Below are 27726 nucleotides of genomic sequence, written 5' to 3'. Positions count from 1 at the left end.
CTGTCAGAGTTACTGGTGCGTTTTCGTTTGTGCCAAAAGAAATCCCCCAAACTTCTTATGCAGCTCCTGGTCTCTGCATCTCCAGCTGTCAGCTTTGTTTTTGCTCTTGCTCATTTTCACACTGGGGAATGGCATGGGGCTGATGGCCAGTGACCTGAATAATGGAGGAGGCAGGAGGTAGATGCCAGAACACGCCCAGACAAGTGGAAAGCTGAATAGCCCCACCTGGCTGCCAAAAATTACCCTCTGACATTCAAACCAATGTCCCAAATGAGAATCTTTAAACAAATTTCATTTCTAGGAGCACTGACTCCAGACAGGCTTGTATGGAGTCACCGCTTCTAAGTTAAACATGTTTGGTGAGGTGTAATAGCCTGCCTTTGCTGTGGTTTGGCTTTCTTAGGTTCCAAATACTGGGTGCCATCAGCACCCAGAAGTCTCATTGAATCCAGTGGCCCAAGGTGTCTCCATTTTAACTGTCCAGCAGGAGGTACTCAAAATCAATGGCCACTCTGGGAAACTTAGGTCTAGGGCCTGATTTGCAGAGGTGCGGAGCATCTGTATCTCTGGAAATTAGGACCTTAGGGACTCTCTTGAATGTGTCGCTCAAGCTCTGCTGTGACTGCCAGACTAATCAATGAAGTTCTGCTTTGATACAGTAACTCCTCACTTAGTCGTCCTGGTTAACGTTGTTTCGTTGTTACGTTGCTGATGCATTAGAGAACGTGCTCATTTGAAGTTGCGCAAGGCTCCCTTATAATGTCGTTTGGCAGCTGCCTGCTTTGTCCACTGCTTGCAGGAAGAGCAGCCCGTTGGAGCGAGCTGGGGGGGGCTCAGAACCAGGGTGGACCGGCAGCCCCCCCATCAGCTCCCCTAAGTTCCCTATGTGGCAGCTGCCCAGCAGGTGATCAATTGCCGGCAGTTCAGCTGTTCCTCCCCCCACTGCCATGTGCTGCTCCTGCCTTCTGCCTTGGAGCTGCTCCAGGGAGCCTCCTGCTTGCTGGGGGGGGAGGAGGGCTAATGTCAGGGTGTCCCCCTCACTCCTGCTCCTGCCCTGCCGCTTACCCCTTCTCCATATAGAGCAGGGTGGGGACATGACAGGGCTCAGGACGGAGGAAGCTTCCCGGCAGCAGCTTCTGTTTCAACTTGCTGATCTACTTAAAAAGGCAGTGTACTTAGAGTGGGGTCAGTGTCGCAACTCTCTCTCTCTCTCACACATGCGGTGTGTGTCTCTGTCTCTGTCTGCTATACTGTCTCCCCTCCCTCCATTCCTGCTGCCTTGTAAACTGTGAGGCTACATTCACAACAATGGGTTAACCCTTGAGGGCTCAGATGAGGGCTAGTTCATCATTTAGCAGTAAGGCATTCCCTGGGAAATATCCCACCCTCTGACTCCACCACCTCGATCAAGCTTCACACTCATCATCGCTGTGTACCCGTATTAAATTGTTTGTTTAAAACTTATACTCTGTGTGTGTGTGTAATATCATATATATATATGTATGTATATAAATATATAATATAGTCTTTTGTCTGGTGAAAAAAATTTCCCTGGAACCGAACCCCCCCATTTACATTAATTCTTATGGGGAAATTGGATTCGTTTAACATTGTTTCGCTTAAACTCGCATTTTTTCAGGAACATAACTACAACGTTAAGCGAGGGGTTATTGTACTTTAAAGCCCTCTGCTGGAATGTGGCCTTCTTACGCTATGCCCTATAGCTTATGCTGGCATAATTTATGTTGATCAGAGGTGTGAATAAACCACCCCCCAGAGCGATGTAAGTTACACCTACATAAGTGCTGGAGTGGGCAGCCTATGTCGGTGGGAGTGCTTCTCCCGCCAACGACATAGCTACCCCTGCTCGCAGGGGTTGGAGTGACTCAGCCGATGGGAGAGCTCTCTCCCGTTGGTGTAGAACCTTTGCACCGTCAGTGCTACAGCAGCACCACTGTAAGCTCTGTAGTGTAGCCGTCGCCTCAGGCTGGGTTGCAATCGCTGTGTCCCTGCATAGATTCACCTGCCGGAGCAACTCGGAGATTTGGAAGTTGTAAATTAACTTTGCTCTGATTTTACTGTATCACTTTTTGGAGCTGGGCTTTTCTTAGTGACAGAACCTGCTACCAAATAAAAGGACTCAAATCAGGAGGTGGTTTTTTTGTTTTTGTTTTTTGTTTTTAATTGTTTGTGAAATTTGGAAAGTTATCTGGTTATTCTGAGGAATAGAGTTGGTTTGTTTTACAGCTAGAGTTGGTCAGAAATTGTTTGAATTTTTAATGAAAAATTTCAACATTTTTCAACAAGTTGTATGTGCAGTTGGGCTGTATAAAGATTGCTTTTGCTCTCACTTGGTGAGAGGAATGAGTTAATTGTGCTGCTAATGGGTTATTCTGCAAGTACAGTAGCTTCTTTGTTTAAATCTGCACTTTAAGGATGATTTACATGAAGAGTTACTGTGTGCGTGTGGAGGATCCAGTGTTTTTTTTACCAGCTCAATGAAATGAAATACCCCTAAAAGGCCGTGCATGATGTCAGTAACTCTGAAAGAACCTTTAAACTTTGTCTTTGTATGGGAAATAATTATGACTGGATTAAGAGTTGTGGTCCAAGGGCCAAATCCTGATTGCTAGTGAATAAATGGGAATTTTGGCACCACTTCACTGGGACCGTGCATTGGCCCCCATAAGAAATTTTTTATGCAAGTTTGTTATCTGCAGGTAATTAACATAAACTAAAAGACAGAGCTGATGCACAATTTTTTTGAAGGATCAATTTGCTACTGTAATTTAAAAAAAATGCACAAAAGTGATTATTTCTTTTTCCTGGTCCTAGTAACAGCTTCTTTTGCTGAAGATGTCTAATAATGGTGTGGAAGCCGAAGACAAGCCTCCAGCCCCTCCAATGAGAAATACCAGCACTATGATTGGATCTGGAAGCAAAGACACTGGGACTTTAAATCATGGCTCAAAACCTTTGCCTCCCAACCCTGAAGAAAAGAAAAAGAGAGACCGATTCTACCGATCTATATTGCCAGGAGATAAAAGTACGGTATTTTAATCTTTACTATAGTTTCCTCTTTGTGTGTTGCTGGGGAATGATGTTAATGATTCTTTAGAATTTAGAGGATGGTTCACAAGGTCTAATAGTTCACATAAATTTTTTGGCCATACTGGGAATAAGGACTGCCTGTGGTGACTAGCTGGGTATCTGCTTTCCTAATAATTAATGCCATTACTCTCACAAACTCGCCATTCCTTCTCTTAGTCTGTTGGTTGATAAAGTGTGTGTGTGTGTGTGTGTTTCTGTGAGATCTGTGATTACAGTGTCTTTGTCCCTGACAACTGGGAATGTCCCTGTTCTCAGGGCCTGTCACAGCTGCCTTTCCAAAGTTCAGTGAGGTTTGTTTGTTGGGTTTTTGGGGGGTTTTTTTGGTCTTGGTTTTTGCAACCACTGCAGATGGGCTTTCTGAAGGAGCCCTGCTGGCCTTCTGCACTGGTGAAACTGAAAGCAGGCTGGAAGAGTGCAAGTATGCCTAAAAGACCATTTCTTACCAGTCCTGTCACATGTTGCTATGTGAGCCATAGCCCTGAAGAGCTTAATGTCTAAGATGAGTCTTTCTCATCCTATCTTATTTCAGAATTTTGGAACCAACATTGTCCACTGCTAAAAATAATCTATCCCTATAACTTCTTGCCCATTAACTTGTATTGAATGAATTCCTTCAGCTATAATAAGGAATATAACAGGCAAGATGGGAATAAGGGACAGAACTGATGTACTGTACATGCAATTTTAATTTCTTCCATTAGTATATTTTGAAGGTTGTACATTTATCACATGAATCAATGATGCAAGAAATTCTCTAGTCCTTAATTTGTGCTGCTTCCTTTTATATCTCTGTTTAATCTGTTTGTAAGGAACCCATCTCTGTGATATATTTATATCCCTTTTTCAGTCTTTTTTTAAGGATTCATAGTGTCCATCGCCATGGTAGTTGGGTGCTAAATAAATAAGATCTTTCTCTAATTTTTGTATCTACATTTTCAGCTGTTTCAATAAGGAGTCAGGCTCCTAAATCCTTGATAGAAGGAAAAGACTAATCCTAGTTCTGTGGCCTAAGAGTAACTTAATTGCTGTTTATACTAGTTAACCTGCTCTGGGAAGCAGACAGTCAGTTTCATATCTATTACAGTGCCATTCTCCAGTAGGGGTGTAGGTATGTTAAGGATGCATGATGCCATTAAACATGAATGCAAAGCACTTGGTTAAAAGTGAGTCAGTTCACATGCAGTTAGGTGAAAATAAGCCTTGGCTGTCATAACACGTCTGTAACTTTTCCCTAACCCCCCTTTACCTGTCGTGCTCTCAAATGTTAATAAAACATCTACTTATTTTTTTTTTTTTTAAAGTGGCCCAGGTTTCTCTCTCCCACTGTGTATACAATGGTAAGTACAGTGTTTGGTGTCTCAGCACCAGATACATAGTTTTTTTCTACCAACAGGCGATGACAAGGTAATGGGGCCTTTTGAGGTTATGTAACTTGTTCCAAAGGAGCTTTCCAGATCTGAGTCCTGCGTAGTTTTTGTCTCTAGCAGATAGGACAGCACCCTTGCTATTGGCTGTTGCAGGCTTGTTTGCTGACCACTATCTGCGTACTTCCCATAAAAGGGCTATGCTACCAGGTCTGTTTCTACACTGACATGATTGTTTCCTTCCCCACCAAAACTGGGAGCTAAAGAGGAGGAGTGCCATAATGTGATGCTTCAGCAGCTCTGGGTTTTCTTTGCATCGAGGGTGTGATCCAGCTCCAATTTGAAGTCCGTGAGCAGACCACCATTGATGTCAGAGGATGTTGGCTTCTTGTAGACATTCCAACATGGTAGCCACTCAGGCAAAAGAGAATCATTGCCAAGGCCAGAAGAGTCTTCTGTTGCAATGCACCTGCCCGAACCAGAGTGGCAGCCTTCTCCTGCTGCCTCTGTCAGAGGCCTTTTAGCCTGATTGCCACCCTGGCTCCTAGTAGGACTACTGACAGACCAATATGTGAGTTCATTCAAGTAACCCCTGACTGGCTACCACACTCCTGACGTGAAGTGCTGATGAATTGTCAATAGAAAATCCATTGGCTGATCAGCCTTAGAGAATCTCCTAATGCACGAACCTAATTACTACAAGAACCCAGCTTAATTAAGGCTTACAGTTCAGCTACTGAGTTGACTGGAGTTAAAGAAGGGCTAATTAAGGTAGGGTATAATCTCTACTGTGATGGAACTGCATAAAGACTGTACAGCTCTGGCACACTGAGGAGCAGGCCTGACCAATAATATTGGACTTTAGATTGATTTTTTTATACTATTATAAATTGAGGATTGCAGAAAGCAGTATTGGCAAATACTTCGATAGCAAGTCATATAAAACAATTATGGAAAGAACCTCATTGATTCAATGAGCTGAATGTAAGACTTGGTGGTGGTTTCTCCTTTGCAGTGCTGTGTCTGCTGTATGGCTACAATAGCACCACCTACTGAAATGCTAGAGGGGTAGGAAGTGTTCCAGGTGACTTTTCCAAGTGGCTCAGGAAGAGGTGGTAAGGTGACTTGAGGTTCTGTGGGGTGAATCTGGAGCTGTCCCTGGTGGAGCTCCGACTTAGAATGCCTGGGAGCTATGGTGTTGTGTGGCTAGCTTTTCCACTGTGCGGGTTGGGTAGCATTGTGGAATTCTGGCCTCATTACTGGGTAGTTCAGCTTCTGACATAATTCTGATGTTTGGATATAGACTTAACGGTGAGGGGGTCTCATGCCTAGACGTGCTGATCCACAGCTTCGTTGTCTTCAGTGAGATTTGTGGGTGCTCAGCATCTCCCGGGAGATATTAGTTAGTTGGAAAGACTATTATTGTCTTGGAATTCTCAACCGAGGATTTTGAGTTAGCAGGTCCCCCTTGTATTGAGAGAGAATTATTATCTTCATCTGAGGAACTCATACCCAGTGTCTGGCACATTACAGAAAAAACTTGCTAGTTTATGAAAGGTTCACTGTGAGAATGTAATCATGGCCACACACTGAAATTTTTCAAGCATACATTTCAGTTTACTTTTATTCCTCAGAACCTTACAGTTTAATGGGGGCATTAATGGAAATAAAGTAATCAACAATAGATGGGTATTTCTAGGAAGACTGTTTTTCTTCTGAAACTCCTAAAGAGTTTTCGTTTGTCCCATATGTGCCATTACAAAGCCCAGGGTAAGGTATCCGTAAAGGCTATAAAGTGGGATTAAAGTGTAGCGCAAGGCTGGCAGTGTCTTTAAACCTAATCCTTTTTAGCCTATACCTCATTCTGTGATATACAGTATCGTCAATGAAAAGCAATGATAGTGTTAATATTTTAATGCATTTATGCTTTGAGATCTGTTTCTCCGATTTGAGCAAGCTCATTAGAATCAGAAAGCCTGTTTAAGCATTGAGTGCCTGTTTATTTAAACCGGGTCTAGAAGTAGTTATTCTTATTTTTACCACCTCCAAAGCTGTGTTTGGGGCTCTACTGGACAAATAGGAAAATGTGGGGCTTGATTCTAATCTTGCTCACATTGGTTAGGAATCGCACAAATTAAGAGAGATTAGAATCAGGTCCTTGGTGGTTGCCCCAAAGAGTTTACAATCAAATTTTAGACATGACGTGACATGACTGGTGGATAAGCAGTAGGAAGCAGGTGCTTTGAGGAAGGACCAATGTTACAGCCATAAGATCACATGGTTACTCACTTCAGTTACGTGGGCCTCAAAAGAATCGTGAGATTCCCGACAAAGATTAAAATTCATGTCCACATGTATACAAAGCACAATCATGTTTACTAGAATGCGCCAATGCGGCTTTATCTCCAATTTAATCTCTGCATGAGAGCTGGATATTGAGAGAACTATGAATTTTTAATGCAGTAGATGCAATTAAATTATTTAATTCATTATTGAAAACATTGTTTACCAGTCAGTGTATCTTAGGCTTATCCAAGCTACAGCCCTGTTTTATTGAGACTTCTTCTTGAATATGCATTTTTGTATTTAATATGAATTTGAAAGCAGTAGCTGCAATCAGTGGAGCAAAGCTTGGCTTGCTCATTATGCTGTTTGAAAATGGATGCTGGAGATGTTGGTTAGTGAAAAGTTGTATCCTTACAGACGCAGAATTTAGGTGTTTAGCAGGATATCCTGATATTCAGTAAATCCAAATATAGAAGTTAAAAAGTTCTGTGCCATGAATTCTGGACAGTAAATGTTCTAACATTCTTTAATGCTCTAGTACAGTGGTTCTTAACCTGGGGTGCAAGATGCCCTTTCTGGGGGTGCGAGACATGCCAGATTTTTTTAGACAGTAAATCATCGAAAACACAAATTAAGCACAGGCACGTAAGTACAACTACTTTGTTTAATCAAACCTATGTTTATATGTATATAATTCTCTCTCTCTTTCATTCTGTAATTATGATATATCTAGGTTTAAAGAACTGACCTATTTCAACGATTTTTCATAAGGGGTGCAAAAACATATTTTGAGAACCAAAGGGGTGCAGGCTGCAGTAAAGGTTAAGAACCACTGTTCTAGTACTTCACACATCCATTTCAGTTGTCTTAGAGTTCCTGAGCCTCCTTGATCTATTGGCTTTCTCAGCATCCCTTTGTCTCACTTTCCTTCTCCCTGCCCTCAGCTTCCTCTGTATTCCTGCCAATTGCGGCTGCTAGTCCCCTCTTTGGTTGCCCTGCATGCTGCAGATGCTCAACATCTGTTCACCAGAAGATACTTCTGGTTCCTCCTAGTGTCTCTCTGCGTGTGGGATCCTCCAGTGTTCCATCTGCCCTTCTCTCATTCCTCCCTTTTCCAAAGCTGTCACTATTTAACATTCTCTCCACTTACACTGAAAAATACCCAAGGACTTAATGTTGTTTTAGACAAACGTTTAAGGCTATGTACCTTATTCTGCTCTGTTTCACAGTACATGATCAATCTGGAGTAAAGCCATTGACCTCTATAATGTTACTCTGGATTTTTATGGATACAATTGAGAGCAGAATCTGGTCTTATGAGCACAGGACTCAAATAAGACTACCTGGTTAAACTTGGAAAACACAATACATGTTTGCAATATAATGGGTTAAAATGGTGGCTTTTAGGGTAGGTGGGTGTCTTTAAAACCTCCGTTTTGGTGATATGAATACTTTGGGGAACAAGGTCTGCCTATATAGCTGAGTAGCATTTGTTTTGCAGTTGACAAGACAGCAGCTGGAAAACATAAACTATGCGGGACAGTCTCTCCCATTTGTGTGTGGACTCATCAACCTCTCTGGGCTCTGTGTGGCCTACAAATGCAAATATCAAGAATATCAGAATATGGTTGTCCCATAACATTAAATTTTTATCAGTGTGCCGTCAGAATCTTTTTCACGTTGCCACAGATCATATGTTTTTGTTGTGTATTTGGTTGCAGAGGATGTACTGTGAACTGCCATGGAAGTATTCTTTGTTCTTGATGTTCGTTCTCTCTCTCTCTCTCTCTCTCTCTCTCTCTCTCATATGCAGCCAATAAAAAGAAGGAGAAAGAACGGCCAGAAATTTCCCTCCCTTCAGATTTTGAACACACGATTCATGTTGGATTTGATGCTGTCACAGGAGAATTCACGGTAAGTGTTTCTGGGGGGAAAGGAGGATTACACAGTTGTTTATCATTAGTGGAGCTGGGACATATTCATCTTTCATAAAGTAATGCCAGAAGGGACTATTGTGATCATCTTGTCCGATCGCCAGCATAACACGGGCCAGAGAATCCCACCCAGTGTAATTCATGCGTAGAGTACTCCTGGGGGAATTCTGTGCCACTGCGTGGATGCAGAATTCAGGTTCCTCTGCAGATTTCTTTGCTTCTCTGCAGAAAATAACAAGGAAGCAAAGGGAAGCCTCAAGAGCAGTCATGCGCCCACATGGTTTCTGGTGCACAGAGCAGCGAGTTTGGGGGAGGCATTGCCCCTGCCCTCCAACAGAGGCAAGGTGTGGGGGAGCATGCGGGGTCACATGCCACTGCCTCCAGTGGGGAGGCCCCCCATTTCTGCAAGAGCAGACCTACCTGGCTGAAGGAAGGTTCAGCTCCGGCTGCTGACTCTGCAGCTGGATGTTGCCTCCTGGGGCCTAGTGCTGGTTGTGCTCCTCTTCTGTGTGCTTGGGAGCCTTCCTGTTTTCTGTACAAGGTTGAGTGCCCACAGTGGGGCAGGGCAGTGCGGAAGTAAGGGGGGTGGGATAGGGCAGGGGGAGGGGGAGTGGGATGTGGGAGTGAGGGGAGAGGGATAGGGGTAGGAGACTATGGGGAGGGGAAAAGGGAGGGAATGGGGAAGGGGGATGGATGGGGGTGGGAAGTGGAAACCCGGCATGCGGTGTCCCCTCAGCAGCAGCACCCCCACCCTCCCGAGGCCCCCCCTTCTGCCAAGCTCCAATCACCTTCACCTGGACCCCTCTGCAGAGTCCCATTCCCCCTGCACCTGGAACCCCCACAAATGAGCCCTTGTGAATCCACATTCACCACTGAGCTGCCCACACCCAGATTGCACCACACAGAACCCTCTCAACCCACACTGAGCCCCTCCACACTTGGATTCTGCTGGGTTGAGCCTGCTCGCCCACACCTGGTGCGCCTGGCACAGAGGGGCAGGGCCCCGGGCGTTTCTGAGGAGGCCTGGCCCTTGTGCTGTGTCAGGGTCAGGTGCAGCCTCACTGCCGAGTCCCTGTCCTGGGGCAGGGGCTGCAGGTGATCTCCCATCTCTGTACAGCCAGTGGCTTGTGTTCCTCACTGCCTCCATTGCTGGAGCCTCCACATTTATTTATTGACAAATAAAATTTGCAGAATTTTGTGGAATTTTAAAATGTGCGCAGAATTTTTTTTGGCACAGAATTCCCTCAGGAGTAATATAACCTGGTTGCCGGAAGTTTGCCAGTTGTCAAACCTGGCACCAATACACTCCAGAAAGGTGGTCTGTGGGCCAGTTTTTCACTACCTGTTCTTAGTTGAAGTGGACAGTGAGCCAGCTTTTTTTGCATTGCTGGGCCAGGGCAACAGAAAAGGTTAAACTGTCCCTGACAGCTGTGTCTCACTGAGCTCCAAACTTCTCCTTTAGGAAGCAGCCAGCTCCCCACAAACACTCCTGTTCATGTGCAGCATGTGCTTTCCTTAGGCTAATGGCGTCTATTTCGCATTATCCTTTTTATTGATGTGCAGAATATTGGGAGGACAGGGTTATGCTGTAATCTTGCTTACACTTAGTAGTAGTTCATATCACTGCCTCTGGGGCTCTCCTGAGCTAACCAAAATGCAACAGTTTGTCACATCTGACTAGCAGATCCACCAATCTATCCTTGAATGTAGACTAGCTATTGGGGGAGGGGCGGCGGAGCCGTATCTTGAGGCTAGTCTGTAAAGTCCCTAACACACTAGTATGAAAAACAATAATACCAAATTATTCAGTGTCTTTTGTGAGCTTGACAAATGTGGTCACCAAATTTATTTCACTTGTGGCTAAAGCCACGTTTCTGTGTTGAAATTCTGTATTTAATGTTTGGGAGACACTCAGTTAGATGCTGTTAGAATTACCAAATGGTCACAACCAGCACTAGGCCAAAATATGATTTGGTGCCTATCAAACTACTGCATTACAATAGCACCAGGAGGCCTGAATCCGGATCAGAGCCCCGATTGTGCTGGGTGCTGTGCAAACGTGGTAAAAGAGCTTCCAATCTAAATTACCACTGTAGTCATTTTACAAGTGGATAGTCACATAATAGTACATTTCTTATATTGCATATAAGACTTTCCTGAACCAAAACACAGGGTCTGCCTCTTCCACTTTTGAACTTTGGGAGCTGGATCTGAACTTTGGGATTCAGAGCTATGGGGCTATTCAGAGCCCGCTGATTTCAGTGAAACTCCACATGAGCATGAGGGTTTGCCTGCATGGATGGGACTGCAGTATCTGGATTTAGATTTCAAACCTAGGTTGCTGGGCGAAGAGAAGGTGTGAATCCAATAAGCCTTCTCACAAACAATGAAAAATCCCAGAATCTGAGTGGCCGAAATGTTTTAAACAACTTTAGGCCGAGTGTAGACTGCATCCAAGAGTGTGGTGGTAACTGCTTGGAATGTCTCAAACAGGGTATGCCAGAGCAGTGGGCTCGGTTATTGCAGACCTCCAACATCACCAAATCGGAGCAGAAGAAAAACCCCCAGGCAGTGCTCGATGTGCTAGAATTCTACAATTCCAAAAAGACCTCCAACAGTCAGAAGTACATGAGTTTCACAGGTATGTGGTAAATCTCTGATTCTGCATTACTGAGTGTGACTCCCTGATAAGTCCTTGTGATTTTTCTTTTAAAAATTAAAATAAACGAACAAACAAATGCCAAAACACCTTGAGAGTTGTTTTTACAAAGGAAATGCGATTTTCTTCTGCTCTGCCAGCAGCCTTTCTCCTTTGAAATCCAGCTTGAAAGTCTCCTCTAATCTCTTTGCCAAACTGCTGCGGTTGTGAATGAGGAAGTCTGTAAGCTGGGCAGGTCCCAAAACATGTAGTGCTTTATGGGCTAAAACCAACACCTGTAAACTAACTGGTAGATCTGCTCCCAGTCAGAGAGTTTCTTTAGTAAGAGGGCAGCTAAATTCTGCATCAGCGTCAGTTTCAGGGTGGATTTAAGAAGGATGCATTGTGTACACTATGGTGAAAGCGTCTTAAGCATAGGGCCCTAGGACATAGCTCCAGGGGATTGCATCTTTTTACCCCAGGGAGCAGGGAATTTGTCCCCATTATGGTTGCAGAGTTTTAGATTTCCTGTGTCCTCATCTCACAGGTGGCAACCTGCTTGGGGAACTCGCTAACCTGTGTCACACCTAATTTCCTCCAGAAACTTTTCTTGGCATATGAGGAACCTGGACAAGTTCCAAGCCATATATCGCTCATAGGTAGCAATCCAAAAAAGGCAGGAATCTTGAAAAATAGCCTTATGTTCTCTTAAACTTAATTGGTTTGAAATGATTAATGCATTTCTATGGTCAGGGCCCGTTCTAGGATTTTTGCCGCCCCAAGCAAAACAATTTTTGGCATCCCCCGTTTTTTTTCTTGCCCCGCCCCCCTCGCCCCCCCTGGCTCCGCCACAACTCTGCCCCTTCCCAATCTCTTCCCCAAATCCCCGGCCCCGCCTCCTCACCCGGGTGTGCCACATTTCCCCCCCCCCCATTGCTTCCTGCGGCTCCCCCCTGCCCTAGCTCACCTCCACTCCGCCTGCTCCCCTGAACACGCCGCCGCTCTGCTTCTCCCCCCTCCCTCTCAGGTGAGGGAGAGGCAGCGCGTTCAGGGGAGCAGGCAGAGCAGGGGTGGGGGGACGGGGTAGAGGAACCGCTCCCCGCCCCAGCTCACCTCCGCTCTACCACCGCCGCCTCCCCCGAGCGCGCTGCCGCTCGGCTTCTCCCTCCCTCCCTCCCAGGCTTGCTGCGTGAAACAGCTGTTTTGCGCGCGGCAAGTCTGGGAGGGAGGGGAGGGGGGAGAAGCGGAGCGGCGGCGGCGCGCTCAGGGGAGCAGGCGGAGCGGAGGCGAGCTGGGGCGGCGGGGGCACAGTTCTAGGAGTGGCATGGCCGGCGCCGGAATGCCGCCCCTAGAAATGTGTCGCCCCAAGCACCTGCTTGATTTGTTGGTGCCTAGAGCCGGCTCTGTCTGTGGCAGTGAGGTTGGGGCTGGGGAAGTCATGGTTCTGGGGCCTCTTTTAAAAACTGCTCAAAGAAGCGAGCAATGTCTTGGAATTTGTAATAGCGTCCCCTGCTGGTGTCTGTGTGCTCCATCCTCAGTTCTTGAGTGCTTCTGCACAGACTTTTGTTCACTGTCATTTTTCCCCCTTCTGGAAAAGCCTGCATAAGGCCCTGGCTACACGTATTGCGCCAACAGTAGGGGCTGGTTTACAGAGAGGATCAGAACCTGCTGTTGCTACCAGCTAAGGTCACAGGCTTGTTACCCACCAAACACCCCTGGGGGTAGCTCAGCATCTGAGATGGCTGCATTCCAGTGCTGGGGGAAGTGACATGTATATCTTGGAAAGCACTTCTGGACTTTTCGGAACAAAAGGTGTCACATTAGTAGTGGGACAAAAACATGGAATATCTCCACCTGGAACTATACTTTAAGTCTTCTTCACAATACTCTGTCCCTTTTTAATTTTTTTTTAAGTGCTAAGCTGTTCCTGATCATCTGCTACCCTTGCATTCTCTAGAGGCCAAAGATTGAACAAAAACACCTTTGAGCACTTCTGAGTTTTCCATTTGTGTTAATGGGGCTCAGTATGCCAGTCTGGTGTCGTGTGGCTAAGGCACTGGACTGGGACCCAGGAGATCTGGGTTGAATCCCTGGTTCTTCCACAGACTTGCTGTGTGATGCAGGGTAGGTCACTTAAACCCCTTAATCACTCTGTGCCATGAGTCACAATCTGTGAAATGGGGATAATACTTCCTTTCTCCTACCCTCTGTTTAGCTTGAAAGTTCTTAGAAGCAGTGTTTGTCACTATGGGTTCGTGCAGTGCCTGGCATGCTTGGGCAGCAATACAAGTAATTTATAATAATTCCAATTGTATCTGTTCTGTTTTGTTTTCAGATAAATCTGCAGAGGAGTACGGTTCATCAAATACACTGGTGAGCTTTCTGTTTCTTTTATTAATGTTTGTTTCATAGAATCATAGAATATCAGGGTTGGAAGGGACCTCAGGAGGTCATCTAGTCCAACCCCCTGCTCAAAGCAGGACCAACCCCAACTAAATCATCCTAGCCAGGGCTTTGTCAAGCCGGGCCTTAAAAACATCATATATTTTTTATATTTTAAGTTTAACAATGTGCATAAAATAAAACTATATCTGTAGAGACATTTTTATATTTAATATCAACATTCTCTTTCACTTCTAGCCTACCCAAAATATGGCTGAGCAGCTAAGTTCCCTCTAAGCAGCGAGGCTGTGTCGCCGTGCAGTTGTCTATCAAGCACTGCGCAGGCGCTTGCAGCTGCGGAGGGCAGAGATGCCTCTCCCCTAGCCCTGGACCTGCCGGGGCACCCCAGACCCAGCCCGGCCCGGACAGTACCTGGTTTATCATGGCACCGGGCCCACGCTCGGCAGGGGCCCCGCAGCCCGGCCCAGCGCTCCACTTCACTTGTGTTGCGGCCCAGCGGCTGCAAGACTGGCTCCTTTCTGGCCCCTCCCTCACGCTTCTCTAGGCCCACTGGCCCAGAGCTTCTACGACCCCGCTCCCCCCAACCCACTTGCTCCTCTCAGCTGGCCGGCTGAGGGCTCCTCTCTCTGCCTCCATCACCCACCAGTAGTCAGCAGCCGCTGGCTGCCTGCCAGTGACAGGGAGAGGCGGGGCAGGAGGGGGCCGAAAGGAGCCCACAGCCGCTGCTGCTGCTCTGGGCCGCTGTTGAGGGACGTGCTGCGGCCAGCGGAGAGGTTCCCGATCCAAACCCAGCCCAAGCCCGGAGCTGCTGTGGGAAGAGAGTCCTCTCTCCTCACTATAGTCCTGGAGCCCCCTCCTACATCCCAAACCCCTCATCCCTGTGTTGGTGCACATAACAAAATTCATGTGTGGGAAGAATTAGAGGGAACACTGCTAAGCAGAATTAATTGTCATCTTAACTTTTAAAAATTGGTATAAATTGGGGTGTCTGTCATTCTGGCCTACAAATGTTTCTTTTCCTTTTCCTGTAAACTCTGCTATTGAGTTTACTGCTTTATATTCCAAGTGATTTTTGTTAGCGAATATTGCTGCGTTCATAGAAACAGATCTATTTCTGGACTCTATATTAGTGAACAGCAGTTTCCCCTATGCAAAATAATCTGGAAAATGAAAGCCAGCCTGCTTTTTATCAGGTATCAATAAATGTCTATGGTCTGACCAAATTTAATTATTAGCATGCAAGGTCTGATTAGTGAACCACTGTTGATGATTAACTAAATTAATCTTGACAAATAAAATGAAAGGTCTTCTCTCTTCTTGACCTGTACTCCAACTATTCCAGCACACGTTCAGCACCTCCTTTTACTGAGAAGATACAATTTAAAAGTTTTGCTGTTTGTCGGACATTGAGGGTGTGTGTGTGTGCGGTATTTTTTAAGTAAGCAAACACAAACGGATTAAACAAAATAATTTACAAAAATATAACCGCTCCATCGTCATCTTAGATTCATAGATATTTAGGTCATAAGGGACCATTATGATCATCTAGTCTGACCTCCTGCACAGCGCAGGCCACAGAATTTCACCCACCACTCCTGCAAAAAACCTCACACCTATATCTGTGCTATTGAAGTCCTCAAATCGTAAAAGTTTAAAGACTTCAAGGAGCAGAGAATCCTCCAGCAAGTGACCCATGCCCCATGCTACAGAGGAAGGCGAAAAACCTCCAGGGCCTCTTCCAATCTGCCCTGGAGGAAAATTCCTTCCTGACCCCAAATATGGCGATCAGCTAAACCCTGAGCATATGGGCAAGATTCATCAGCCAGATACTACAGAAAATTTTTTCCTGGGTAACTCGGATCCCACCCCATCTAATATCCCATCACAGGCCATTGGGCCTATTTACCATGAATATTTAATTACCAAAACCATGTTATCCCATCATACCATCTCCTCCATAAACTTATCGAGTTTAATCTTAAAGCCAGATAGATCTTTTGCCCCCACTGCTTCCCTTGGAAGGCTATTCCAAAACTTTACTCCTCTGATGGTTAGAAACCTTCGTCTAATTTCTACTCTAAATTTCCTGGTAGCCAGTTTATATCCATTTGTTCTTGTGTCCACATTGGTACTGAGCTTAAATAATTCCTCTCCCTCTCCAGTATTTATCCCTCTGATATATTTATAGAGAGCAATCATATCTCCCCTCAACCTTCTTTTAGTTAGGCTAAACAAGCCAAGCTCCTTGAGTCTCCTTTCATAAGACAAGTTTTCCATTCCTCGGATCATCCTAGTAGCCCTTCTCTGTACCTGTTCCAGTTTGAATTCATCCTTCTTAAACATGGGAGACCAGAACTGCACACAGTATTCCAGGTGAGGTCTCACCAGTGCCTTGTATAACGGTACTAAAACCTCCTTATCCCTACTGGAAATACCTCTCCTGATGCATCCCAAGACCGCATTAGCTTTTTTCATGGCCATATCACATTGGCAGCTCATAGTCATCCTATGATCAACCAATACTCCAAGGTCCTTTTCCTCCTCCGTTACTTCTAATTGATGCGTCCCTAGCTTATAACTAAAATTCTTGTTATTAATCCCTAAATGCATTTCCTCACTACAATACCTTTATCTGGAGTGAGTTTGCTGTCTCTTCATCCAGAGGCAATGCATGCCTATCCAACTATGTTTGGGTCTGCCTTATAAAGGAAACGGAAAACTTACATTGTAAGCTTTTGTAACTGTTTCCTCTTGTTGTAAAAATGTGTCTGTCATTAGTAACTTAAACTGTTTAACTGTGCTAACATCTAATAAGGAAGCGGGAAGCTGTCATCTTGCCCGGCTGTTGACCTGGGGCCTGATTCTGTGAGGTGCTCAGCAGCCTTATCTTACTAATTTTTGAGTCAGAACCTCCTTAGGTAACGTTCAATGCCTTGCAGAATTAGGCCCTCAAATTTTGATAAAGCAAGCGCCCCTCAGTTTTTAAATGCATGAGGAGGGCTGGAGACTTAGGGTCAGTTAAACTTACTAACTTTTACGGATGTAACTTTGGTTTAATATTGTCATATTATTGTCTCTCTGCCAGCTCTAAGGAACTGGTGGGAAACCGAACAATCAAAACTAAAAATGAACCCAAAGCATGAAGACAAATATTACTGTTGTGGTGATCAGGGGAAATATGCACTTTGATACAGTCACTATTTTGTAAAGTAATACTAGGATTTTTAAATCTAGTCTATTTCAAAATAATAAATAAAAGTAATTTCAGGTTATACTCTTCTCCCTGAGTAGCCCTTGCTAATTTTTGTAGTTTTACAATCACACTTAAATTTGTCCTGTTTCTGTCCCACACGAACAGGAGAATGACAATAACAGGGAAACTGTGAAATTGACTGTATACAAAGTGTGCTCAGATAAACAAAGGAAACTGGAAAAATAGAGAACTTTTGTTTTTACCAGTCTTTGTTATAGTCAGTTTAGGCTGTCACTTCTATCAATAGTAAGTTTACAAAAAATTCAGGCAGTAGTGATTTTGGTTTTTGTTTGTTGACTGTGTCCCTTATGTAGGAAGGGATTGTGAAGTGTATTGTTTTTCAGTTATGAATATGTAGAAATAAGGAGACTCTATCAGATTTGAAAAGGCTTTCTAGATCCATATAGCTACTATATCCCGTATGTATTACTGAAGTAGGACCTGTCAGTATTGAGCCTGATCCACAACACTAAATCTGATTTCAGCCTTATCCTTTAACTTTGCGAAAGTGTGTGGATTTGGATCCAAACTTCATGGCTGGGGCCCAACCCTGACCATAGTATGGAAAGGGGTGGCATACAGACCTTCCACAGCATCAGTGCAGGTGACAGTGTCTGACTGCTGCTGGAGAATATGGTATCACTGTAAGGATATAGAGGTGCTGAGGCCACAGTGATCTTAGCCATCTGTTTAGGTGAGAACAAGTCAGTCTTGTTTCTCAGTAGGTGAGACCATAACAAACACCGTGCAACGGAAGTTAATCTGCACCCAGCGCCGTGTTATTTATTACTCTGGTTATTAAAATCAGTGTGGTGCTTCTGCCAACTCTTGTTTTGTTGGCACAGCAACATGCTTTAGCTGTGCTAACAATCTGCCCAGGATCTATTCCTGTCACTTAGGGTTGTCCCAGAATGAGAATCTACTGGAAAAGCAGGTTGGTTTCTTTTGCACGGGGGGCGGGGGGGCGGCGGCGGTGGTGGTGGTGGTACTGGTACTAATCACAGGTGTGGTCACTATTTTTAATAATATCTTTGGGAAAGAAGTAGCGAGCCTGTCTGTTTGCTTGCCATACTTGAAGAAAAACTCTCATAGTCCCTAGACTCGAAGTGGCACAAAACAAATCTGAGGACTGAAAACTACCTTCACCTGTAGCTGGGTGACATGGTGGCTCAGAGAATGGTAAATGAAGAAGGAGCCCTTTATTCTCTAAGAGCCCTATTCAGATCTGTCCCAGATCATTACCATCTGATGACTGTTGGTAGACTTGGTTCAATTCCCAGTGGGACAGGTGTCCTAGTCACATTTCATAATGTCGATTTGGATATGCAGATCACCACTACTTGCTTTGATTTGGGAACATTTTATGCATAAATCATGCTGCTTTCAGGGACATAGGTATTAAGCACATATAGACCAGATTAAAAACAAGTCAGATATCCACACGGTAGGAGCTGTGTAAAATCTGGGTGCTGGACATACTGCTGTTGAGTCCAGTCCTAAAATCGGAAGCCTCCTACCTAAAATTGCAGTGTACTTTGCACTAGATCAGATTTAGATGACCTGAACCAAAACATGGGAGCCAAACACCCCTGAACTATGCAGTTTGGATCTGCACCCAAAATTTTGTTTCCTGGACACATCTCTAGATCAAACTGACTTCTATTAAATTCAGTTTTGGTCATTACAAATGTGCAGTGAGAGACAGTCCCCACCTGGAGCGCCTAGAGCCTGGTCAGATGAAAGATTATTATTATTGTGGTGCACTGAGAAACTTGTTGGAATTGCAAGCTATCACTTTGAGTTGTATGGGGTGTTTCCTGGTCCTGCTCGTAAGTTAGGGGGTCTGTAGGGAAGCATACAATCACTCATCAGTCTGCAGAGAACAATTCAAGAACAAGGTGGGGTGAGTTGTGCCTTGCTGTCTTATGGAGCAGCCTGCTTTGTCTATCTCTGATTTTGGTTACTGTGTGTTATCATTCTGGATTCTAAGAATAAAAGTAATTATGTTGCAACCTTCCAGAAAGACCAAAACCCCCCAAAAAACCCACCATAAAATACTCTGATTTTTGTTTGTATGCCATGAGCATAACTTATCCCCATTGTATAGAGGGGAAATCGAGGCACAGATCTCTTTAAATTGAAAACGAGCTTTTCCTGCTTCTAAAGATCAGTCTCTTCATACAGCCATGTGCAATTGCAGTCCCTTTTATCTGGCTTTGTGGTTTCATGTAATGAAAAAAATCATGTAGCAAAGTATAGTTTTGACTTAGCCTCATTCTGCAATCTGACCATGTGTAGAGCTTCATTGCCTTCAATGACACTTCATACCCCTGCTGATCTGAGCAGCTAGTCAAAGTTCGAGGTCCTAGGGCTTTCTAGTTGGGAATAGAAGTCAGTGATGGAGTCTGGTATTTTGCAACATTGTTTATTTACAAGGAATGTAGAAAATCCTGTTTCCCTGAGAATGAATCAAACAGGGTACAATGTTCTGGCTCTCAGCACCCAAACTGCTCTTTCCAGACAGTACCCCAGATTTCTTTAGGTTATTTTCAGGATTAAGTTGCCAGCTGCTTACTCAGTGTCTCTCCCATGCTTTTTGCTTAGACACCTTTGGTCAAACCATACCCAGTGGATCTCTCCACCCACATAATGCTAATTTCTGGGCAGGCCTCTCTCTTAAGTGAGGGCTTGTGATAAACTCATTTGAAATGGAATGTGTTGGTTAAGCTCGTAACAGGTTCCCTGCAGGGATATTTCAGGATCAGAGCCTTAGCTAGTAATTTATAGTGCAATACTATTTCTATAAGCAACCAGAAATATCTGATATTGAGGCGTTGCTGCATAATGCATCTCAAATTACCTCCAGCGTGCATTACTATCCAACAGGGAATGTTTGAGCAAGCCTTCAGGAGTCCAAGAAACCTGGTTAATGGATTTTTTTAGGGCCTGATCCTGCAAACACCCATGTGCTCATGTGAATAGTTCCATAAATTTCCTAGTGGGTTTAAGTGTTTGTACGCGTAGCCATCAAATTGTCACTTTATAGCATAATCCAAGAGATCTGACCACGGTTTCTTGTCAGACCCATTTGATAATCATTCCAGTTGTGATTTGAAGGGCTTAAATGTTAGAAGCATGATTCCATTTCTGTGGGGAGTGATTTAAAAAAAAAATTATTCTGGGACTCCAAAGGCTATCTTTTGTCTTTTAACCAACATGCAGAATGTGAAGGCTGTATCAGAGACCCCTGCAGTACCGCCAGTTTCAGAAGATGAAGATGACGAGGATGATGCTGCTCCACCCCCAGTGATAGCTCCACGGCCGGAACACACAAAATCAGTGAGCAAGCTAGAAATCTTGGTTCCCTTGCTACAGATTTCACCACTTTGGGCTAGTCTGCAACTTGAGTCTGGCCAGGGTAAGGGGTGGTGCACAGCTGCACTTCCCTAGGAACATACTTGAGAACAAATTGTGACCCAGAGTATGTCTATACTTTGAGCTGGGGGTGTGATTCCTAGCTCGAGGAGACATAGTCACGCTAGCTCTGATTGAGCTAGCATGCTAAAAATAGCAATATGGCCGGGGTGGCAGGAGGTGTGGGGGCTAGCCTCCCCAAATACGTATCTATGGTCTGAGATGGGTACACACTTGGAGCGCCTACCCCTCCTGTTGCATGTCACTGCAGCCAAACTGCTATTTTTAGCATGCTAGGCGATCAGAGCCAGCATGAATATGTCTCCTTGAGCTGGGAATCACACTCCTTTGCTCTGGGAGAGGAGTAAATTACTTCATGCCTTTTCATAGAGCAGCTTAATGGAGCAGCCTCCGTGCATCCAACCATGGAGCTCTTAATGTTGTAATGCTACTTACTGTAGTAACATTTCTTTCAGTGCTTGGCACATGCTACTGCTAAGGACATATGTCTTGTGCATAGAGGTCTTTTATTTTTAATCTTCCTTTAATAAAACATATTTGCCTCCCAACGCAAAGGTGTACACCCGTTCTGTGATAGAGCCCCTTCCACCGCCTCCTACCAGAGATGTGGCCACCTCGCCTATCTCTTCACCCTCTGAAAACAACACAGCATCCCCTGACACAATGACCAGGAATACAGAGAAACAGAAGAAAAAGCCGAAGATGTCAGATGAAGAAATCTTGGAAAAATTAAGTATGTCATCTTTTAAAATCCATATTCTGATTTATTTGGTGGCTTAGAGGCAAATTCCGTTCCCAAATCCTTAATAAGCAGAGATCCTGTGACAGTTCCATTCTGAGATCTTTCACTTCAGGCTTCACTTTATGACTCAATGTTTGTGTTATTCAATGACCAATTCAAGTGCAAATTTAAGCACCGAGAGACTTATTTTCGGGCATGCTGAGTATGATGATTACAAGTGAAGCCCAGTGGGAGCTGCAGATGCTCAAACCCTGTGGCAATTAAGCCCTGAATATAGACATATATTTTTTTTTCAGTGTGAAAGCTGAAGTCAACCTAGATGTTGCTTTTTCTCAACTCTAGGATAATTATATTTAACTTTGTTAGGCTGAAGGTGAGCAAAGCTTATTACTGTGACTACCAAAAAACCGCAAACCAAAAAACCACCCAAAAAACCTAAATAAAATCAGCAAAAGGATATAGCTAGAAAACTTCCGCATTGCTCTCCTCCCATAGACACCATGGCCTAAAGGGACTGGTGCCCAACATGAGGCCGGCACCTTTTTGAAGGGGACTGGTGGTGAGAGGGTCGGTTGCTCACTCACCACTTTCTGTAAATCAGGTCCTGGAAAGGGATCTCAAAGACTGAGATGCCCCAAATCACCGGTTGTTTTGGAAAACATTGGCCCAGCTTTCCATCATGTCTCCCAATGGTTCAACAATTGCTTTCTATCTGTAATATTTTAAAAGCATTCTGGTACAGCTGAGACCAGCAGCAACCCTCAGAAAATCTTCTCCCCTCTTCCCAACAAAACCAAATAAAAGGGACTTTCCTCACTAAAACTCCCACTCCCTTAAACAGAAGCCTTTACCAGGCCCTGCTCCAAAACCTGGGTAAAATTGCTATCCTGAATGTCCCCAACCTCTGACGTTTAAGTAGTCAGTTGGCACAAGCAAATTTTAAAAATGTAAGACAATAAAACATGACTTGCAGATCAACTGTAACACAAATAGGAATCAATGAAATCCAGGACCAGCTCCTCAACTGGTATAAATTAGGGTAGCACCTCTGAAGGCAATTAGGAAAAAACTTTCCAACTCTCAGGGTAGTTAAGCTCTGGAATAGACTTCCAAAGGAGGCTGTGGAATCCCCGTCATTGGAGGTTTTTAAGAACAGGTTGGGTAAACATCTGTCAGGGCTGGTCTAGATTTACTTGGCCCTGCTTCAGCGCAATGGGCTGGATTAGATGACCTCTCGAGGTCCCTTCTAGCCTGACATTTCTGTGATTTACTGTTGTTTGTATTACCGTGGTCCCCAGTCATGGACCTGGACCCCATTGCGCTCGGTGCTGCACAAACACAGGCCCAAAAGACAGCCCCTGGCCCCAGAGAGCAAAGGAGTGACTATTGTGTAACAAAAGGCTATTAAATAGAATCGGTTGAATAATTTAAGGCAATGTGAGTGCAACACTTGCAAAGTCACCACAGCTGTGTTGTGTTAAATGCGTCAGCCTTGCTGGATCTGCTTTAAAGGGCCATGTGTTCTGCATTGTGTTAATTCTTTCACATTGGTGCCTTTAGCAACACCCTCTGGCAGCTGCAAGATTGGTTTTTTGCTGGAAGCTTTGCCATCCATTGTCTCCCCAGTGTAATTCTATCGAAGGGAGCAGAGTTGAACTTGCTCATACTGGGGTTCAAGTTTGGCCCATAGATGGGTCTTCTGACAACCACTTAGAGCTTCTGCAAACATAATTAGGAACATAAGAACAGTCATACTGGGTCAGACCAAGGTCCACCTAGCTCAGTATCCTGTCTTCTGACAGTGGCTAATGCCAGGTGCTTCAGAGGGAGTGAACAGAACAGGTCATCATCAAGTGATCCATCCCATCACCCTTTCCCAGCGTCTGGCAAAGTTTAACAGCTTTTCTTGCACCTGCAAATATAGAAAGATTTTAAAGAACTTTTTTAGTGCATATGCAGCACTTTGCAAACCTTACTAATCTTGCCAACCTCCTGTGAGGCAGGGAAGTATTACCCCATTTTACAGATGGGGACATTGAAGCAGAGATTAAGGCCAATGTTTAATAATATCCCAACTCCTCCTAAATCCTGTCATTACCCCTCTCTAGCAGTTATCAAACTTACAGTCTGAACCCAAGGCCCAGGCCTTACACTGGAAAAGCGGTGTCTTGAGCCCTTGCCTAGCACTTCATCCTCAAGGAGCAACGGTCATTTTTATAATTGTGGTGTCAATTCTCGCTTTGTGTAGTTGGGCTGCCCCCTTGTTCCTCTCCATTACTTCTGTCTGCCCCAGATCCTGTGGTTTGGCTGCGCCCCAGTGGTGTCTGAAAATAGCCTGTTTTTACATCGCTCGCCACTGGGTTTCCAGGCCTCATTACTAAATGCAAAGTGGTCTGCAAAGGCTACTATGCATCTAGTTGGTGTTTCTTGCTCAGCTCTGGGCACTTGTGAAAATCCCACCATACACTGACCGCTCAGGTAACTTGCAAACACTGACTTTGAAAAACCTTCTGTTCTCATTTCCCATATTAACTCCTAGAATGGCACCGCTTTGGCTCTTTCCGTCTGCCTGTGCTTTCGGAAAGGTTGGCTTTAATTTCCCCTCTGATTCCCAACCTACCCAGGGGGATGATGATACTTCCTTACCCCTCACAGGTGTTGTGAAGATCAAAGCTCTTTGCAAACAGTAACTGGAAGGACAAGTAACATTGAAATCGAAACACTCCACTGATTTTTGACAAAGGTCTTCTAGAAACCAGGAAGGTTTCTCTCAGAATCCTGCCTGGTTTCCTGCCAGGTTGCCAGCCAGGCAGACTGCCTTGGAACCAGGCATCCCAGGGCTTCCAGGGTCTGTGGCTTTGGGGCAGCCCACCAGGCAATATGCTCTGCAGCTGGGGACCCCCCTGGCTTCCAGGGTGTGGCACTGGGGCAGCCCCTTAAGCAGTCTGCCCCATGGCGAGGGTTCTGTCCCCTTCCATGGAGAACTTCAACATTTTGGGGTTTTGTTCCAAATTGGAATGAAACCAGATCTCCAGCTATCAAAATCCTCTGTGAAATGGAATATTTTCCTCTGCCCAGCTCTACTAGATACAAATCCCTATCCTCTACACTCAGCCCTCTCCCTGCAAGGGAGCTGAGCAGCCGTGCTGGTGGGAAAGTATGAGGATCCACCGCATGATAACTGTGGTGACAGTGAAGCTTATGGCCTTCCAGCAAACGAGTTCTCTTTTGAGCCCTGATCCTGCAGAGAACTCCATGTGAGCAGCTCCTGCATCTGCCCAGTGCAGCCGCAGGCATTTACCCATGCAGAGCTCATTGTGAGGTTGGGGCCTTGATGCATAACGGATTGCTCTTGCATTGGTGTATAACAAGAATTTTAAATCACACTCTTCCTCCTTTTATTTTTTTTAAAGGAAGTATCGTGAGCGTGGGGGACCCCAAAAAGAAATACACACGGTTTGAGAAGATCGGGCAAGGGTTAGTATATGCTGCTTCCCCCCACTCAGTATACACACAGCAGAAAACCCAAGCTGGGTTTGTTTGCTGGAAACAGTATCATAACATTTTCCTTCCTTCCCCCTCCCCACATACTCTTGAGTCATAGTGACTGTGAGGTTTTGTGTGATTGTTTAATATTAAAATATATGTCATTAGATGACCGTGTTGCTAAATATATCTGTGTGCAGGGAAAGAACTGCTTATTTCCAGTGCGCATCTTCAGATTACAGATTTGCTTTCAGAATTAACCCTCTCTGCTCAGCATTGGTTTTGTGTCCCCTCGCAATGGGGTGTAGGAGGAGGAGTATCAGATGTACTACCTCTTTCTTTACTGAAAGTTGACTCCATTTTTTAAGATGGCTGTTGATCTATTGTACAAATGTTTTCTCCCTGTAGTGAGTATACAGATGGTTAATTTTTGTTCCATTTAAAACTATGCAGGCTTCTCTCTCTCTCTCTCTCTCTCTCTCTTTGGGCCATTAAAGACAATGGAAGATTTGCTACTGAATCCAGTGGGTGCAGGATCAAGCTTTTTGTCCCTCATTACAAATGCCATGTCTGTCTTGCCTCGCTGATTCAGTCTACCCTTTAATCTCTGCCATGTTGCGGGAACCTTGGTGCTGTCGTGTCAGTTTAGATGGGATCAAATCGAATGATGGGATCAAATGTTCCGAATTAGTGATTTTCCAGAACAGGGTTCAGTCCAAGACCCTAACCATGTCAAGAGATTGTTGTGTTCTATGTCACTTTTTAGCCATTGGGGTTTGCTCATAAATATTTCCGATTGCTATTTGCTCTTGGAAGTGTTGTGTGGAAACAGAGTTGAAATGAAATGTTCATTTAAGATAAAAATTTAATGGATTGGAAAATTCTTCTTTTATGTAAAGATATCCCTCTTGCTGCTTAGCACTAATCATGTGTTTTCTCTCCTCTTTGATTAGAGCTTCAGGCACAGTATATACTGCAATGGATGTAGCTACAGGACAGGAGGTGAGTGCTGCCAGATTACTTCTTCACTGGGCTTTGGAAGAGGCCCTACAAATTCTAATTGACACTACCAAATATAGAGCTTATTTCAAAGATTCATGACATGTAGCTTTTAATGAGAACGCTTGGTTTAATTTAATGAGAGGCCTGGGCAAGTGGTCTGAGCATAAGACTGGAAAAAACCAGGAGCTCCTAAGTTCTACACCCTGCCTAACTTCACATTTGGAAGGATTTTTTTTTCTTTCTGCAGCCATGAGGATGGGGGTGTGTGTGTAAAAATATACTAATTATATGTGATATTAACATACATGTTGTATATTCACCTGTATAGTTCAATTTCCCTGAGCTCTTCCATAGAGGGGCCCATCTACTCTATCCTCATTTAAGTCCCCCTTAAAGACCCACTTTCCATCCACTGCCTACAGGGAATCTAATTGACCTGCTCCGAAAATCTTTGTTTCCCTTTCCCAATACAACCTCTGTCTACTTGCTTGTCTGCCCTAAGGCTGATAGATCACTGAGGCAGGTACCATCCCATTCTGAATGTCTAGAAAGCACCAACACATCATGGGCAGTACCATAAACTAATGACGATGGGTTCACAGCACCTCAGAAAATAAGGTCCTATATATTACGTCTATTAGACAAATAAGAATTTTGCAATGATAGAATAATGTTCATTCTAATAATATTAAAGCTAGTGTTGAGATAAACGGGAACGTTTGTAGTATTATTGGTACTTGAAATATGGGTCGATTTTGCAATTATACAAAGCCAACAATTAAATACCAGTAGTCTTGCAACTATCTGCTTTTTGCTGACACTGTATTAGGAACTGAAAAGGGGGGAGACGACAAAGCACTAATATAAGTTTGACTTCGCATTTTTGAAAAGGGGAACCATGTTGACTGCTGCTTGTTTCTTGCAATTCCTTTGGAAAAGTAGTATGAAAGTTTATTGTCCCTGTATGTTGCCTCTTAGGATCCCTTTGCTGAGTTCCATACTGATACTCAAACTCATTTTACACAACTGCGTAATCCATGGACTTAAATGACTTCCAGTAATTCCTGGTTCTCAACTTGGTGAGAGCACGATCAGGCCCTAGACTTTACATTCCTGAAATCCTTAACCCTTGTATTCAGTTAACCCATTCCTTGCTACACGGAGTTCAAGTCATTTTTGGACACCAGTATCAATCTTTCCTATTATTCTGAAGTTCAGTGACATTGAATGGCAGCACATTTAAAAGTAATAAAAGGAAATATTTTATTTATACAATGCATGTAACCTGTGCAACTGCTTGTCACAATATACAACAGGCTAAGAACTTAGTAGGATTATAAAAAGACTCTACAACTGTATGGATAATGAACATCCAGAGTTACTAGTGTATGAATTAAAAATAAAAGATGAAACCAGAATTTTGGAAGGGATGGATGCTTCAGTGCATAAGCCACACACTGACTAATGGATTAGAAAGAAACTTTCCCAGGGAGGTGTGGGGGCAGGCTATCTCATAACTATATACTAGAGCCCTTCTTTGCTCTGAAGTGTCTGATACTGGTTACTGTCAGACAAAATAGAGGGGTGGTTAGTTGGACCACTGTTCTGATCCAGTCTGGCAATTCCTGTGCTCCTAGGTTCTCACCACTTCTTCTTTAGATCCAAGATGGCTTCTCCTCTGGCTGTGTTCTATATTCCATGTGTCATAAAACTGTCTTGTTTGTAAAAGGAATCTCTTTGACTGTTAGGCTGTTTGTTATCTAACTGATATATTGTTAGTGTGGTTAAAATTCCCCTGATCTAGGGATTTCTTGTCTTCCAGCTCTGCGAGGTCTGGAGCAGATACCCTCTGTTTTTCATTCCTCCTGTCCTAAGGGAACAAATGTTACCACTGCATGTTTGGCTGTCAAACTGTTGACAAGCAGCACGTTCTCTCTATTCTCACCTGTGTCAGGGTTTCCTCTAGCATCTTTCACCATAATATCTAAGTGCTGATTGTACCTGTCATAGAATATCAGGGTTGGAAGGGACCTCAGGAGGTCACCTAGTCCAACCCCCTGCTCAAAGCAGGA

The 27726-nt window shown here is 44.3% G+C and overlaps 1 protein-coding gene across 7 annotated transcripts in view; it reads left to right on the top strand.

Moving 5' to 3' along the window:
• Positions 1 to 27726, top strand: part of PAK1 (p21 (RAC1) activated kinase 1) — a 117323-nt gene that overhangs the window by 59231 nt on the left and 30366 nt on the right. For 6 of the 7 annotated variants that reach the window (XM_074955393.1, XM_074955402.1, XM_074955423.1 and 3 more), the window contains 8 exons: positions 2836 to 3046; positions 8575 to 8675; positions 11189 to 11336; positions 13669 to 13706; positions 20212 to 20328; positions 20980 to 21157; positions 24580 to 24643; positions 25606 to 25654. In XM_074955393.1, the coding sequence (XP_074811494.1) occupies positions 2857 to 3046; positions 8575 to 8675; positions 11189 to 11336; positions 13669 to 13706; positions 20212 to 20328; positions 20980 to 21157; positions 24580 to 24643; positions 25606 to 25654 (885 nt within the window). In that variant the 5' untranslated portion in view covers positions 2836 to 2856. The remainder of the gene's footprint in view (positions 1 to 2835; positions 3047 to 8574; positions 8676 to 11188; positions 11337 to 13668; positions 13707 to 20211; positions 20329 to 20979; positions 21158 to 24579; positions 24644 to 25605; positions 25655 to 27726) is intronic. The other variant, XM_074955445.1, reaches the window with a different exon arrangement.

This window comes from Natator depressus, chromosome 1 (assembly GCF_965152275.1).
Source record: "Natator depressus isolate rNatDep1 chromosome 1, rNatDep2.hap1, whole genome shotgun sequence".
Lineage (NCBI taxonomy): Eukaryota > Metazoa > Chordata > Testudines > Cheloniidae > Natator > Natator depressus.
This window is presented reverse-complemented; position numbering and strand designations above follow the sequence as displayed.